This window comes from Tursiops truncatus, chromosome 5 (assembly GCF_011762595.2).
Source record: "Tursiops truncatus isolate mTurTru1 chromosome 5, mTurTru1.mat.Y, whole genome shotgun sequence".
Classification (NCBI taxonomy): Eukaryota; Metazoa; Chordata; class Mammalia; order Artiodactyla; family Delphinidae; genus Tursiops; species Tursiops truncatus.
The window spans coordinates 60,817,933-60,833,554 of record NC_047038.1 but is presented as its reverse complement, the minus strand read 5'-3'; the positions used below and the strand labels follow the sequence as shown (position 1 = coordinate 60,833,554).

The following is a 15,622-nucleotide window of genomic DNA, read 5'->3' as shown; positions in this document are numbered from 1 at the left end:
CAGTATCCAGTACAGAACTGAGGTGATGATTGAATATATAATAATTTCTTACTTAATCCCAAATCCAGAATTTCAGAGACAATTATTTTTTAGCATACTTGAGACCAGAAAACTGTACAAAAACCGTAACAAAATCGTTAAAGGCTTAAAAAGCAATTTTGTGAAATACTAATTGCTAGAAAATTTGTTAGTAAACTAAACCAAGCTTTTTTGTAAATTTAGTAAATGTGGTAATTCAACAAATTTTAAAATTTAATTCTTAAAAAGGACAGAATTGCAAGTTTTCATATGAACCAATAAAATATTTGTTATTGAATTAGATTTATGTAAATACATAGAAAATATATTAATAAAATGACAAAGTATTACTAAGAGTAGATTCATAAGAAAAAAATATAGTAATATCGGGCTTCCCTGGTGGCGCAGTGGTTGAGAGTCCGCCTGCCAATTCAGGGGACATGGGTTTGTGCCCTGGTCCGGGAGGATCCCACATGCCACAGAGCGGCTGGGCCCGTGAGCCATGGCCGCTGAGCCTGTGTGTCAGGAGCCTGTGCTCCACAATGGGAGAGGCCACAACAGTGAGAGGCCCACGTACCACAAAAAAAAAAAAAAAAAAAAAAAAAAATTTATATATATATATATATATATATATATATATATATATATAGTCATATCAACAGATATATTCAAGAAGCGTTGCTTTTCAAACAAATTGTTGACAGATTGGTGAATTTGGTGACTTCCCATTCCATGAGCTGTCTTGCTTTCATGAGGTTCAGTAGAAACTTGTATGAGAATACCTCCTCCAGGTAGGGAAGGCTTCCTGGAGGAAGTGACTTCCAAAATTTATTGAGTAAATTAGTAGTGAGCTAGTGAATAAGCCAGAGGAAGTAAGTTGTTGACAAAGGAAATCATACATGAAGAGGCAAATAGTGCATAAGAATGTACAAGCTATATGCTACCTACGGCCCTCCTACTTCCTCTTAGGTACCTACTTCATTGTGTTCATTGTGCTCAGCTTTTATCTGTAAGCTCCTAGGGATAATAAAAGCCCTTACTTCATAGGGGGGGTGTTCCCTCTGCTGGGAGACACACTCCATTTCAGATCCTCATTTCCATTTAAACAAACAGTTTTCTCTAAATGCCCTCTGACACAAACTGGCATCGTCTGGACCAGCCTACCTTTTACTCTCCTAAATTTCATACCTTATCAGTCTTTCTTTTTAAATTATTAAGACCTTAAGGATAGTACAGCACATAAATGATGCCCTTCTTTCCACAGTACTGATGCCTTGGCTTTCTTTCCCCATAACATGCAAAGGCACTCCACACACCATATTGTTCATGCAAAGCACTCACTACCATCTCTTGATTTCTACCAGTTCACTTCATCATGCCTCCCTGCCTTTGTATAAGGTTATGTCATTTAGGCTAATATCATAGTTTTACTAGAAATTTCAGCATTACATGTATGAATATTTGGCCTCTAAATTCTGCATCTAAGAGCGTCCCAAAGTCTTTCTGCTGATAACTGAAAAGTAATGAGAACTGTATAATATATAAAACCACTCTATATTGATCCTTGATTTTCCGTAATAGATGTCACGTGAAACTTTTTAGTAAGATTCATATTGATAAACTCCCAGTCACATTCCTATGCTAAATAGCCATAATTTTTACTAATCTCTCATTTTTTTTGTACTGTGATAAAATACACATAAATTTTCCATTTTAACCATTTTAAGTGCATAGTACGTTAATTACATTCACATGGTTGTGCAACTATTACTACTATCTCTCTTAAACATATTCTAATTAAACTTTGGAATTCAACTAGATACTAAATAACTAAATATTTCTTCCTATCAGTTTTAGAGAAGAAATACTTATCTGAGATGTATAATCATGAGCTTATCAGAAAATTCTAAATTGCAAAATTATTTATAATTTATGTTGATTAAAATGTTTTTATTCAGCTTGAATTTGACTTACAAAATTTCATGTCCTGATCTGCTGAAATTTAGGAAAATAGAACAGAATATTAAACATCTGAATTTTTTTAAGCTTTCTTCATTTCCTATTCAGAAAATATTTATTGACCACTTCCTGTGTGCTGGCACTGTGATAGGTTTGCACGTCAATGAACAAATCAAACAAAAGAATCTTTGCATTGCATTAACTTTCTAGCAGGGCATTCAGATAATCACAAGAGATATAAGTAGCTTGTCTAGTATATATATTAGAAAGTGATGAGCACTACAGAGAAAAATAAAGAGGTGAGGTGTTGCCCTTTAAACATTATATTAGACATCCTTAGTTACAGCACTGTTTATGCTACTCAGTTTCATTCTTTTTTTTTTCAAAATAGTATTTTAAAAAATTTTTATTTTATATTGGAGTATAGTTGATTAACAATGTTGTGTTAGTTTCAGGTGTACAGCAAAGTGATTCAGTTATACATATACATGTATCTATTCTTTTTCAAATTCTTTTCCCATTAGGTTATTACAGAATATTGAGCAGAGTTCCCTGTTCTATCCAGGAGGACCTTGTTGGTTATCTATTTTAAAGATAGCAGTGCTTTGGGAAGTATGGTCATTCTGACAATGTGGATTCTTACAATGCAAGAATATGGTATATCTCTCCATCTGTTTGTGTCATCTTCGATTTCTTTCATCAGTGTCTTATAGTTTTCAGAGTACAAGTCTTCTGCGTCCTTAGGTAGGTTTATTCCTAGGTATTTTATTCTTTTTGATGAGATGGTAAATGAGATTGTTTCTTTAATTTCTCTTTCTGATCTTTCATAGTTAGTGTGTAGAAATGCAACAGATTTCTTTGTAATAATTTTGTATCCTGCAACTTTACTGAATTCATTGATGAGCTCTAGTAGTTTTCTGGTAGCATCTTTAGGATTTTCTATGCATAGTATCACATCATCTGCAAACAGTGACAGTTTTACTTCTTCTTTTCCAATTTGCATTCCTTTTTTTTCCTTCTATTCTCTGATTGCCATGGCTAGGACTTCCAAAGCTATGCTGAATAAAAGTGGCACAATTGAAAATCCTTCTCTTGTCCCTGACCTTAGAGGAAATGCTTTTAGCTTTTCACTGTCGGATATAATGTTAGCTTTGGGTTTGTCATATATGGTCTTTATTACGTTGAGGTATGTTCCCTCTATGCACACTTTCTGGCGAGTTATTATCATAAATGGATGTTGAATTTTGTCAAAAGCTTATTCTGCATGTATTGAGGTGATCATATGGTTTTTCTTCTTCAATTTGTTAATATGGTGTATCACATTGATTGATTTGCAGATACTGAAGAATCCTTGCATCCCTGGGATGAATCCCACTTGATCATGGTGTATGATCCTTTTAATGTATTGTTGGATTCAGATTACTAGTATTTTGTTGAGGATTTTTGCATCTACGTTCATCAGTGCTATATTGGCCTGTAATTTTCATTTTTTGTAGTATCTTTGTCAGGTTTTGGTACCAGCGTGATGATGGCCTCATAGAATGAGTTTGGGAGTGTTCCTTCCTCTGCAGTTTTTTGGAACACTTTCAGAAGGATAGGTGTTAGCTCTTCTCTAAATGTTTGATAGAATTCACCTGTGAAGCCATCTGGTCCTGGACTTTTGTTTGTTGGGAGTTTTTTAATCACAGTTTCAATATCAGTACTCCTGATTGATCTGTTCATATTTTCTATTTCTTCCTGGTTCAGTCTTAGGAGATTGTACCTTTCTAAGAATTTGTCCATTTCTTCCAGGTTTTCCACTTTATTAGCGTATAGTTGTTTGTAGTAGTTTCTTATGATCCTCTGTATTTCTGTGGTGTCTCTGTAACTTCTCTTTTTTCATTTCTGATTTTATTGATTTGAGCCCTCTCCCTTTTTTCCTTGATGAGTGTGGCTAAAGGTTTATCAATTTTATTTTTTCAAAGAACCAGCTTTTTAGTTTCATTGATATTCTGTTGTTTTCTTCATTTCTATTTCATTTACTTCTGCTCTGATCGTTATGATTTCTTTCCTTCTACTAACTTTGGGTTTTTCTTCTTCTTTCTGTAGTTGTTTTAAGCATAAGGTTAGGTTGTTTATTTGTAATTTTTCTTGTTTCCTGAGGTAAGATTACATTGCTGTAAACTTCCCTCTTAGAACTGCTTTTGCTGCATCCATAGGTCTTGGATCAGTGTGCTTTCATTTTCATTTGTCTCTGGGTATCTTCTGATTTCCTCTTTGATTTCTTCAGTGATCCATTGGTTGTTTAATAGCATATTTTTTAGCCTTCACATGTTTGTGTTTTTTACGGGTTTTTTTCTTATAGTTGATTTCTAATCTCATATTGTTGTGGTCGGAAAAGATGCTTGATGATTTCAATTTTCTTAAATTTACTGAGGCTCACTTTATGGCCCAGCACATGGCCTGGAGAACGTTCCATGTGCACATGAGAAGAATATGTATTCTGCTGCTTTGGGATGGAATGCTCTATAAATCTCAATTAAGTCCATCTGGTCTAATGTGTCATTTAAAGTGTGTTTCCTTACTGATTTTTTGTCTGGATGATCTGTCCGTTGATGAAAATGGGGTGTTAAAATCCCTATTATTGGTTACTGTCGATTTCTCCTTATATGGCTGTATTTGCCCTATATATTGAGGCACCTATATTGGGTTCTTATATATTTACAATTATTGTATCTTCTTCTTGAATTGATCCCTTGATCATTATGTGGTGTCCTTGTCTCTTGTAACAGTCTTTATTCTAAAGCCTATTTGTCTGATATGAGTATTGCTACTCCAGCTTTCTTTTGATTTCCATTTGCATGGAACGCCTTTTTGCATCCCCTAACGTTCAGTCTGTATGTGTTCCTAGATCTGAAGTGCATCTCTTGTAGACAGAATATATATAGGGGTTTTTTGTTTGTTTGTTTTTTGCGGTACGTGGGCCTCTCACTGTTGTGGCCTCTCCCGTTGTGGAGCACAGGCTCCGGACGTGCAGGTTCAGTGGCCATGGTTCACGGGCCCAGCCACTCTGCAGCATGTGGGATCCTCCCGGACCGGGGCACGAACCCGTGTCCCCTGCATCGGCAGGCGGACTTTCAACCACTGTGCCACCAGGGAAGCCCTAGGGGTTTTGTTTTTGTATCCATTCAGCCAGTCTGTTTTTGGTGGGAGCATTCATTCCATTTAGATTTAAGGTAATTATCTATATGTTCTTATTGCTATTTTGTTAATTGTTTTGGATTTGTTTTTGCAGCTCTTTTTTCTTCCCTTCCTCTTTTGTTCTCTTGTGAATTGATGACTAACTTTAGTGTTGTGTTTGGATTCCTTTTTCTTTGAGTGTATCTATTGTAGATTTTCAGTTTGCAGTTACCGTGAGGTTTTGATATAGCAGTCTATATACAAACAAGATTGTTTTAAGTTGCTGGTCTTTTCATTTCAAATGCATTTCCAATATGCATTTGTGCTCTCCTCATCTCACAGTTGCTGGTTTTGGTAATCATATCTGTGTGCAGATGATTTCCTACCTTTACTGTATGTTTGCCTTTGCCAGAAAGCTTTTTCCATTTGTAATTTTCTTGTTTCTAGTTGTGGCCCTTTCTTTTTTGCTTTGAGAAGTTCCGTTAGCATTTGTTGCAAAGCTCGTCTGGTGGTGCTGAATTCTCTTAGCTTTTGCTTGTCTGTAAAGCTTTTGATTTCTCTCTCAAATGTGAATGAGCGCCTTGCTGGATAGAGTATTCTTGGTTGTAGGTTCTTCCCTTTCATCACTTTAAATATATTGTGCCACTCCCTTCTGGCTTGTAAAGTTTCTGCTGAGAAATCAGCTGTTAACCTTAGGGGAGTTCCCTTGTATGTTATTTGTCTCTTTTCCCTTGTTGCTTTTAATGTTCTTTCTTTGTCTTTAATTTTTGTCAATTTGATTACTATGTGTCTCGGCATGTTGTTTTTGGGGTTATCCTGCCTGGGACTCTCTGTACTTCCTGGACTTGGGTGACTGTTTCCTTTCCCATGGTAGGGAGGTTTTCAGCTATTATCTCTTCAATTATTTTGTCAAATCCTTTGTCTCTCTCTCTTCTCCTTCCAGGACTCCTGTAATGTGAATGTTGGGGCATTTAATGTTGTCCCAGAGGTCTCTTAGACTGTTTGCACTTCTTTTCATTCTTTTTTCTTTATTCTGTTTTGCAGCATTGATTTCCACCATTCTGTCTTGCAGCTCACTTATCCGTTTTTCTGCCTCAGCTATTCAGCTATTGATTTCGTCTAGTGTATTTTTCATTTCAGTTATTGTGTTGTTCATCTCTGTTCTTTAGTTCTTCTAGGTCTTTGTTAAACTTTTCTTGTAACTTCTCAATCTGTGCCTCCATTCTTTTCCTGAGATCTTGGATCATCTTGCAGTATCATTACTCTGAATTCTTTTTCCGGTAGATTGCCTATCTCTGCTTCACTTAGTTGTTCTTCTGGGGTTTCATCTTGTTCCTTCATCTGGGAAATAATCCTCTGCCATCTCATTTCCACAGGCTGCAGGATTGTAGTTCTTGCTTCTGCTGTCTGCCCTCTGGTAGATGAGGCTAAGGGACTTGTGCAGGCTTCCTGGTGGGAGGGATTGGTTCCTGCCCAATGGTGGGTGAAGCTAAGTCTTGTCCTTCTGGTGGGCAGGGCCATGCTCAGGAAGACTTTAAGCAGTCTGTCTGCTGATGGGTGGTGCTGTATTGGTTGTTTGGCCTGAGGCGTCCCACCACTGGAGCCTACAGGCTCCAGTGGGGCTAGGTCTTGGGGAGGAAATGGCAGCCTCCAGGAAAGCTCACACCAATGAGTACTCCCGAGAACTACTGCTGCCAGTGTCTTTGTCCCCCACAGTGAGCCACAGCCTCCCCCCTGCCTCTGCAGAAGACCCTCCAATACTGGCAGGTAGGTCTGGCCCAGTCTTTTATGAGTTCATTCCTTTTTCTTCCCTGGGTCCTGGTGTGCATGAGACCTTGTGTGTACCCTCCAAGAGTGGAGTTTCTGTTTTCCCCCAGTCCTGTGGAATTCCTGTGATCAAACTCTGCTGGCCTTCAAAGCCAGATTCTCTGGGGGCTCCTCCTCCTGTTGCCAGACCCCCAGGCTGGGAAGCCTCATGTGAGGCTCAGGACTTCCACTCCTATGGGATAACTTCTGTGGTATAATTAGTTTCCAGTTTTGTGGGTCACCCGCCTGGCAGATATGGGATTTGATTTTATCACAATTGTGCCCCTCCTGCCATCTCATGTGGCTTCTTCTTTGTCTTTGGATGGAGGGTATCTTTTTTGGTAGGTTCTGGCTTTTTTTTTTTTGGTTCATGGTTGTTCAGCAGTTAGTTGTGATTTTTGGTGTTTTCCTAAGAAGGGGTGAGCTCACGTCCTACTACTCTGCTATCTGCAAAATAGTCCCATTCTTAATATTATATACTACCCCTTTTATTTCATCTTCTGTCTCTCAAACATTTGTAATATAATAAAAAAATTTTCTTTGGATTTCTTCTTTCTGTGCTTTTCAATTTTTACTAGGGAAATATTGAAGAAATTCCTTCAATTCTTGTTTGTGAAAAGAAAAATGACTATGCCTTCCTGCCCTGACCCAACTTTTTGGGTAGCCTTTTGCTGTGGCTCCATATCCACTAGATGCTTGCTTCTCTGTTGTTCATTCTTTTATCTTACATTTGATGAGGTTGTAGTCACCTTTGAGAATCTCATGAGAGTTCTGGATGCCAGTACTTGCCCAATCACAAGACACCCTGGACGCTAGTTAGGAAAGTGCACCTCTGTCCCAATGCAAGTTGTGTCTCGATGTATTTCTGGTACCTGTAGGCACTTAAAGTTCACTGAATGAATGGGTACTTTAATCCATTGATACAAAAGTGGGTTTTAATACACAACTACATATACCTTTCAGTATTTTCATAAGTATATCTATGGGTATATATTTCTGTGGGATTCTAATAGGGTATTATGTGGGGAAAAGATTTCACTAGTCAAATATTTGGGGAAGAGAAGATAGAAAAAGAAGTCAGATTTTTCTGCTCTAATATTTCTTAGCTTCTTTAATATGCTAATATGTATTGTGACTCTCAAAGAGGGATCTGTAGTACAGAGCATTTCCTGGACTCATGGCCACGGAGACTCCCTTTTTCCTCTGCCCTTTGGGTATAACACTGTAGGAATTACAGATGCATGAATATGTGACACATATAAGCAGCACTGAATTGGAAGAGGCAAGTTTGAAATGAGAGTTAATTTGAATAACTAACTTGAAAGACATCTTTGAAGTGGTATGCTAAATGCTTGTTAAAATGAATTTCCATGATCTCCATTTCAGTTGATTTTGTAGCTCTAAGATCAGTCTATAAATTCAGACATGCTGCTTGTACCAAAGTCATGTTAGAACCTAAATCATAGAAATAAATTCTAATACAAGAAGCATCAACTTTTATGTGCAGAGTATTCTTTAAAAAAAGTGTTCCAGATCTTGCTTCCCTGTGAGATGTTTTGTTTTATTTTTAGAGTGCAAAAGCAGAACTCGAAAGGCTACGGCTCAGTGCAAAGCGTGACCAAGAGCCTGGGGATGGCACCTTAAGGGAGAGAGCCTCCATCGTGGCCCAGTGCCTGGAGCACAAGGATGAGAAACTTCAAAGTCGAACCAGAAAACATTGGAGTTTCAACTGTCTGGAGGACACAGAGGCTGAGGTCCTTCAAGGGCAACAGAAAGGCCAGAAAGGCCTAAAGACATTGAGGAAGACTGAGGACAGGAATGGCAAAGCTACTTTGGACTCTAATAATAAGTTACCACCAAAGGTCATCGAAGAGCTTAGTGTGGTTCTACAGCGGGCAAGAACCCTTCCAAAAGAGTCACAGCCTGAGTAGATGGTGTAAAAATAAATAAAATGACTTGTCTTGCAAATTATTTTTTTAAATATTGTGTACAATGTATGTGTGCAAACCAGAAACCAAAATATATTTCATGGTTGGTGAGATTTGTCTAGCTATCCTTAACCATTTAAAGAGCATTTTAAACTATGTATGTATATATAAGTGTAAATTCACTGTGTTTTGTTCTGAACAAAGCCTGTACAGTTCAGCTATATTAACCTTGTGTAGGAAGGCATTGGGTTACTTTGAGTGGCCACCTTTTGAAGTACAGTTGACCCTTGAACAACATGGGCAAGGGTTGGTGTGTTAATCCCTGCATAATTTGTAGTCAAACCCCTCCCCTGTATACAAAATTCCTCTGCATTTGTGGACTGAACTAATTGTGGATCATGTAGTGCCGTAGGATTCACTATCAAAAGATGTCCATGGGGCTTCCCTGGTGGCGCAGTGGTTGAGAGTCCGCCTGCCGATGCAGGGAACACGGGTTCGTGCCCCGGTCTGGGAGGATTCCACATGCCGCAGAGTGGCTGGGCCCGTGAGCCATGGCCGCTGAGCCTGCGCGTCCGGAGCCTGTGCTCAACAACGGGAGAGGCCACAACAGTGAGAGGCCCGCATACCGCAAAAAAAAAAAAAAAAAAAAGTCCATGTATAAGTGGACCCATGGCGGTTCAAACCCACATTGTTCAAGGGTCAACTGTAGTTGTCTAAGTGGTGTAAATTTATGAACAGAATTCGCAAACTGTACTGTATTGTATAGAATGCTCTGTATAAATGAAGCCTATGAAATTATATGTAACACATTTTGCACTTTGAGAAACCTTGTATATAAAGTTACCATATGTTTTTAGGTTTACACAGGGCCAACCTTAGGGGAAAAAAAGGAAGTAAGTTGAAAGGGGGAGGATTTATTTTAGTGGCTGCCTATCAAACAACACTTTAAAAGAGGCAAAGAGGGGGCTTCCCTGGTGGCGCAGTGGTTGAGAATCTGCCTACCGATGCATGGGATAGGGGTTCGAGCCCTGGTCTGTGAAAATCCCACATGCCATAGAGCAACTGGGCCTGTGAGCCACAACTACTGAGCCTGTGCATCTGGAGCCTGTGCTCTGCAACAAGAGAGGCCACAATAGTGAGAGGTCCGCACACTGTGATGAAGAGTGGCCCCTGCTTGCCGCAACTGGAGAAAGCCCTCGCACAGAAACGAAGACCCAACACAGCCAAAAGTAAATAAATAAACAAACCAATGAACCGACATTTAAAAAAAAAAGAGAGGCAGAGTTAAAAATGTCCTAAAAGTCAAGGAGGTCAGGTTGAGATTCATTCTAGTTCACTGTTGACCAGACCTTGTTCATGAGAAACTGCTTGTTAAGAAAAAAGTCTAGTGACTAAGTATTTCCCAAGATTAGTATTCAGCCACTAAACACGAATAATGGCACTGGCCACTCTTCCTTACAGTGTCAGTGAATCAGCTGCAGTGCAAATCCATTCACTACACTTCAGTTCTTTGCAGGTGGCTGCTGAGAGGAAACTTATACTGCATTGAAGAGATTGTGTGCACAGGACCTGGCATGGATGACACTTGCACTGTTGCTGTGTACAAGCAATTTTTGTTTTTTTTTTATTTAGAGTTCCTTACTCTTATTTTGGAATGAGCAACATTCATCATCACAGGGTTTTATTGTTGGTTTATTGTTTTTCTTTGTATGTTCATTTCTTATTAGGTAAGACTGAGTCAGAATTTACTGGAAGTGTACAACATATGGCCACCTGGAGGTAGGAGTTAGATTAACAATTGATACTATACTTCTGGGGGCTACCAGTTCACTTTTAACCTTGTCTTTTTTTTTTTTTTAATAAAGCAGCATTCTCCTCCCTGTGCCTGATGAATAATGACAAAGCCCTCTATTTTTGTTTCCACATAAAGAGTACCTACTGAGTTGGTTATTTTCCTCACAGACAATACTATCTAGTTATAGGTGACATTAGGGGTAGCACTTTTTGTCAGTTTCTTTAGAATTTTATTAGGTTGGGTGAGTTTTGATCAAAATTACTTTGATCAAAATTATTTTAGGTAGCCAAGCTTCATTCCTAGCTTTATTCCACTTGCACTCAGTGCAAGTGGCATCCATGCAAGGTCCTCTGCACACAGTCTCTTCAATGCAGTGTAAGTTTCCATTTCCTTTTCCCCCTGTTTTTCAGGTGTCTTATCAGAATTTGTATACAGAGGCCCATACTTCAGTCAGTCCAATCATAGTGCAGTATAACACTGTTTGATGCTATGAATTTCTTCATTGAAAAATACTGATCACTTATAGATGGTGGTGATAAAATAGTTTACCATGGGGGTGTGATATTTATTCTTTAAATCCACATAGATTGGAATTTTTTTAAAGAGAGAAACTGCTGGTCAGTTTATAGGTGGCACTGCTGGGGAGCCTTCCTTTAAAAAGCAAGAAATCATGGTATTTAGGAAAAAATCTAAAATAAACTATTATTTCTGGTAAATGATATTTATGTTTTATGAAATAAGGGGACATGAAAATTATGTTGGACAATGGGAAAGTATCTTTTTTTTTACCTGCCTTATTTGAATACTTTTGAAACTTGAGCTTAAAATCTAATAACTTCTGTTTCCCTTCCCTTCCTGTACAATTGTCTCCATTTTACAAGTGTAAGATAAGGACTAATGATGACCTCTCATATATTTTGAGTAAAAATTAAAATTGTTTTACAAGTCCACTTGAGTGCAACTGATTTTCAAAATAACCACTTTCAACTTTTCAAAATAGAGAAATAAATCAAATAGATTGCCTTTCCTTTTTGCCTTTTTTAAAAAATCTGAATTTAATATACACTTCAAACTAGCTGTCATTTTTTCAAACATGTCAGTATGAATATTGTTCTTTTTTAAATGATGAATATATGCAGACATGACACAAACAGATTGATGGTACTCTCATTTCTAGAGCCCTAACTAAAGTTAATAAAACTAAGCAAAAGTAATTGAAGCAAAAATATGATGTGCACATAACTATATTAGCTGCTAATTTGCATTTACATTTGATAATTTTTAATCCTAAAACAAACTATATTGTAAAAGGAAATACTTTTGAAAATGCACCAAATTTATTTGGATAGATGGTAGTATCCAGATACTTGCACGTTTTCTTAAACTTTTGATAATCACTCTGGGGAGAAGAAAATGTAAACTTTCACTATCTCATCAAAATTTGCACCAAGACTTTAATATTATCAACAATGTGGATATCCTATTATGTGTACAATCATCACATTTATTTCTAATCATTTGGAAACAGACATCACAGAAATGAATCTTGTAGATAGCTAAAATTTATCTGCTTTACATTTTATAGTTATTATTTTTAACAATTTTTTGTTAAATGTTTTAAATTATTTTGTATATCCTTATCTTCTCTGCCATGGCTACCATATGTTGAATGTAACATTTTTAAAAATTGAGATACCTGTACAGATTTAAGACTTTTTGTGAATTATTAAAGTTCAGAATCTAAATGTCCTCATCCAAGAAGTGGGAATAACACTGATCTTGTAGTATGACTCATATACAGTTGGCCCTTGAACAACACAAGTTTGAACTGTGCCAGTTCACTTATACATGGATTTTTTTCAACAGTAAATACTACAGTACTACATGATCTATGGTTGGTTGATTCCACAGATAGGGAGAACCAACTCTAAGTTACATAAGGATTTTCAACTGGGCAGAGGTCAGCGCCCTTAACCCCCAGATAGTTCAAGGGAAAGAACTGCACAGGTCCACTTATCTGTGGATTTTTTTCAATAAGTATGCAGTTGGCCCTCAGTATCCACACATTCTGCATTCACAGATTCAGGCAACTGTGACTGAAAACTTAATATGCTATTCATGGTTGGCTGAACCTACAGATACGAAACCCATGAGTATGAAGAGCTGACTATGGGACTTGAGCATCCTCAGATTTTGGTATCAGTAGCAGGTCCTGGAACCAATCTCCTGCAGATACTGAGAGATGACTGTATACATATTTTTATATGTGTGTGTATATCACATACCTGACCCACAGTAGAGGAGTAGTAAATGTTATTTATTAATTTATTAGTTTTTCTAACTCTCATTTGGTCTAAGTTGCTACTTCTTACTACTGTTTTTCAAATTGCTTATTTTTTTCTCGTCCCTTTAAAAATATGTTATACACTAACAGAACAGATTACCACAGGTGGTAGGATGAATTGTGTTTCCCCAAAACCCATATGCTAAAGCCCTAACCCCTAGTACCCCCAAATTTGAAGTATTTGGAAATAGAGCCTTTAAAGAGGTGATTAAGTCAAAATGAGGTTGTTGGGGTGGGTTCTCATAAATCTGACTGGTGTCCTCATAAGAAGAGGAAATTTGGACACACAACACACAGGGGCAAAACCATGTGAGGACACAGCAAGAAGGCGGCCATCTGCAAGCCAAGGAGAAAGGCCTCAGATGAAATCAAACCTGCCAACATCTTGATCTCAGTCTTCTAGCCTCCAAAACAAATTGAGAGAAAATAAATTCCTATTATTTCTGCCACCCAGTCTGGAATTTTGTTAATGTAGCCCGAGTACACTTTTATATTAATCTGTTAATATAGGTATCAGATGAGCAGAATGCCCCCTGGTTTTTTCAAGCACTAGTTCTTGCACTGTTGTTATCCCACATCTCAGAATAACTTTGTAATACTACATCAGAGTTACACCTATCATAATGATTAATGGAGGATAAGAGAGCATTTTGAGATGTAACTACTTAGAAGTCAGCTAGCTAAATAACTTTAATACTGAAATAATACAGCACAAACGATTCAAAATTGTTGCCCAGCAAAATTACAGTTTGGGGCTGCTTGTAAGATCCAAGTTCTATGACATGAAGAACCACTATTCCAGAAGAGTGAAGATGCTGATTGTTCACAAAACTGGATTGATAGAAAATATTGTTAATCCTTTCAAAGAACAACACAGAGAGGTCTTCAGTTAAATAACTGAGCATTCACTAAACTAGGGAGAGACAAAAAGTCATTTCAATCAACCCAGATAAGCCAAACCATGATCCTGAGATCAGATCAACACTAATATTGCTCAGAAAAAAGTGACATATCTCATTGGAGGGAATCTCATCTTCCCTCCAGCTAATGCTTCATTTGACTTCTGTTTGCAGCAAATCTCGTGGTAAAATTTGTCTCACTTCCTGCCTTCTACTTTTTCCCTCCCATTCTTTCTTTAAACCCTCTTCATTCAACATTTTGTTTCCCATTATTCTACCATAACTACTATTCTCAAAGTCAGAACAACCTCATTGCCAATCTAAATGGTCAGTTTTCAATCATCATACTTGACCCATCACTATCTGTAGCAATTTTATACAGTTTGTCTCCCCTGCTTTGTGCAATACATTCTAGGATTGGTCTCCAGGACACCATTATCTTGTAGTTTTCCTCCTTCACTAGTCAGTCTTCTCTGATCCTCTACTGGATACTCATCCAATCTCATAGCTTTAAATACAGTACATCTTCCAGCTATCCCATCTGTTTAACTACAGTCTGGACCTACTCACTGGGTTCAAGACTAATTTACATCTCCACTTGAGTGTCCAACTGTCATCTCAAATATACCATATCTAAAGCATCATTAAATGTCTCCTTACCAGACAGACTTCCTCTGAACATCTCATATAAAATGACATCATCACCTTCTATCCCCTTTATCTTATTTTTTTTACATCATAGGACTCATCACCTGACAATTTACATATTATTAGTATATGTGTTAATGGTCTAATTAGTTACACCAGAATGTAACTCAGCCAGTGCAGAATCTTAGGTTCACCACTATATTCCCAATATATAGAACAGTGCCTACAACATAGCCTATAGTCACTACTGAAGGATATGTTGAATAAATTAAGTCATGGTATAATAAAGTAGCTTGAAGGACAATGATCCCAACAAGAGACAGGAACTGCTCTAGGCTAGTCAGCCTGCCACAATACAAAGATCCATACAACCCTCATGGGGGGGAACCCTAGAGCATATAGCTCTGGCAAAGAGAGAGAATTGCACTGCTGGCATGCATAGGACTTCTCCTTTAAAATGTCACTCTCCAAGGTCAGGAAACGTACCAGATACATAAAAACAAAAAAAAAAACCAAGTTAGGCAAAATGAAATGATAGAGGAACATACTCCAAAGGAAGGAACAAGATAAAACTCCAGAAGGACTAAGTGAAGTGGATATAGACAATGTACCTGAGAAAGAGTTCAGGGTAGTCATTGTAAAGATGATCAAAGAACAAGGGAGGGGGACCTTGAAGGTGGCAGAAGAGTAAGACGCGGAGATCACCTTCCTCCCCACAGATACACCAGAAATACATCTACACGTGGAACAACTCCTACAGAACACCTACTGAAGGCTGGCAGAAGACCTCAGACCTCCCAAAAGCCAAGAACCCCCCCACATACCTGAGTAGGGCAAAAGAAAAAAAGAAAAAACAGAGACAAAAGAATAGGGACGGCACCTGCACCAGTGGGAGGGAGCTGTGAAGGAGGAAAAGTTTCCACACACTAGGAAGTCCCTTCGTGGGCGGAGACTGCGGGAGGCGGAGGGGGGAGCTTCAAAACCGCGGAGGAGTGCACAGCAACAGCGGTGCGGAGGGCAAAGCGGGGAGATTCCTGCAAAGAGGATCGATGCCGACCGGCACTCA

The 15,622-nt window shown here is 38.1% G+C and overlaps 1 protein-coding gene across 6 annotated transcripts in view; it reads left to right on the top strand.

Annotated features, from left to right (window-relative positions):
- Positions 1–11,615, top strand: part of ARAP2 (ArfGAP with RhoGAP domain, ankyrin repeat and PH domain 2) — a 200,379-nt gene extending 188,764 nt beyond the window's left edge. For all 6 annotated transcript variants that reach the window (XM_033856909.2, XM_033856911.2, XM_033856912.2 and 3 more), the window contains one exon: positions 8,514–11,615. In XM_033856909.2, the coding sequence (XP_033712800.1) occupies positions 8,514–8,873 (360 nt within the window). In that variant the 3' untranslated portion in view covers positions 8,874–11,615. The remainder of the gene's footprint in view (positions 1–8,513) is intronic.
- The last annotated feature ends 4,007 nt before the right edge of the window (positions 11,616–15,622 follow it).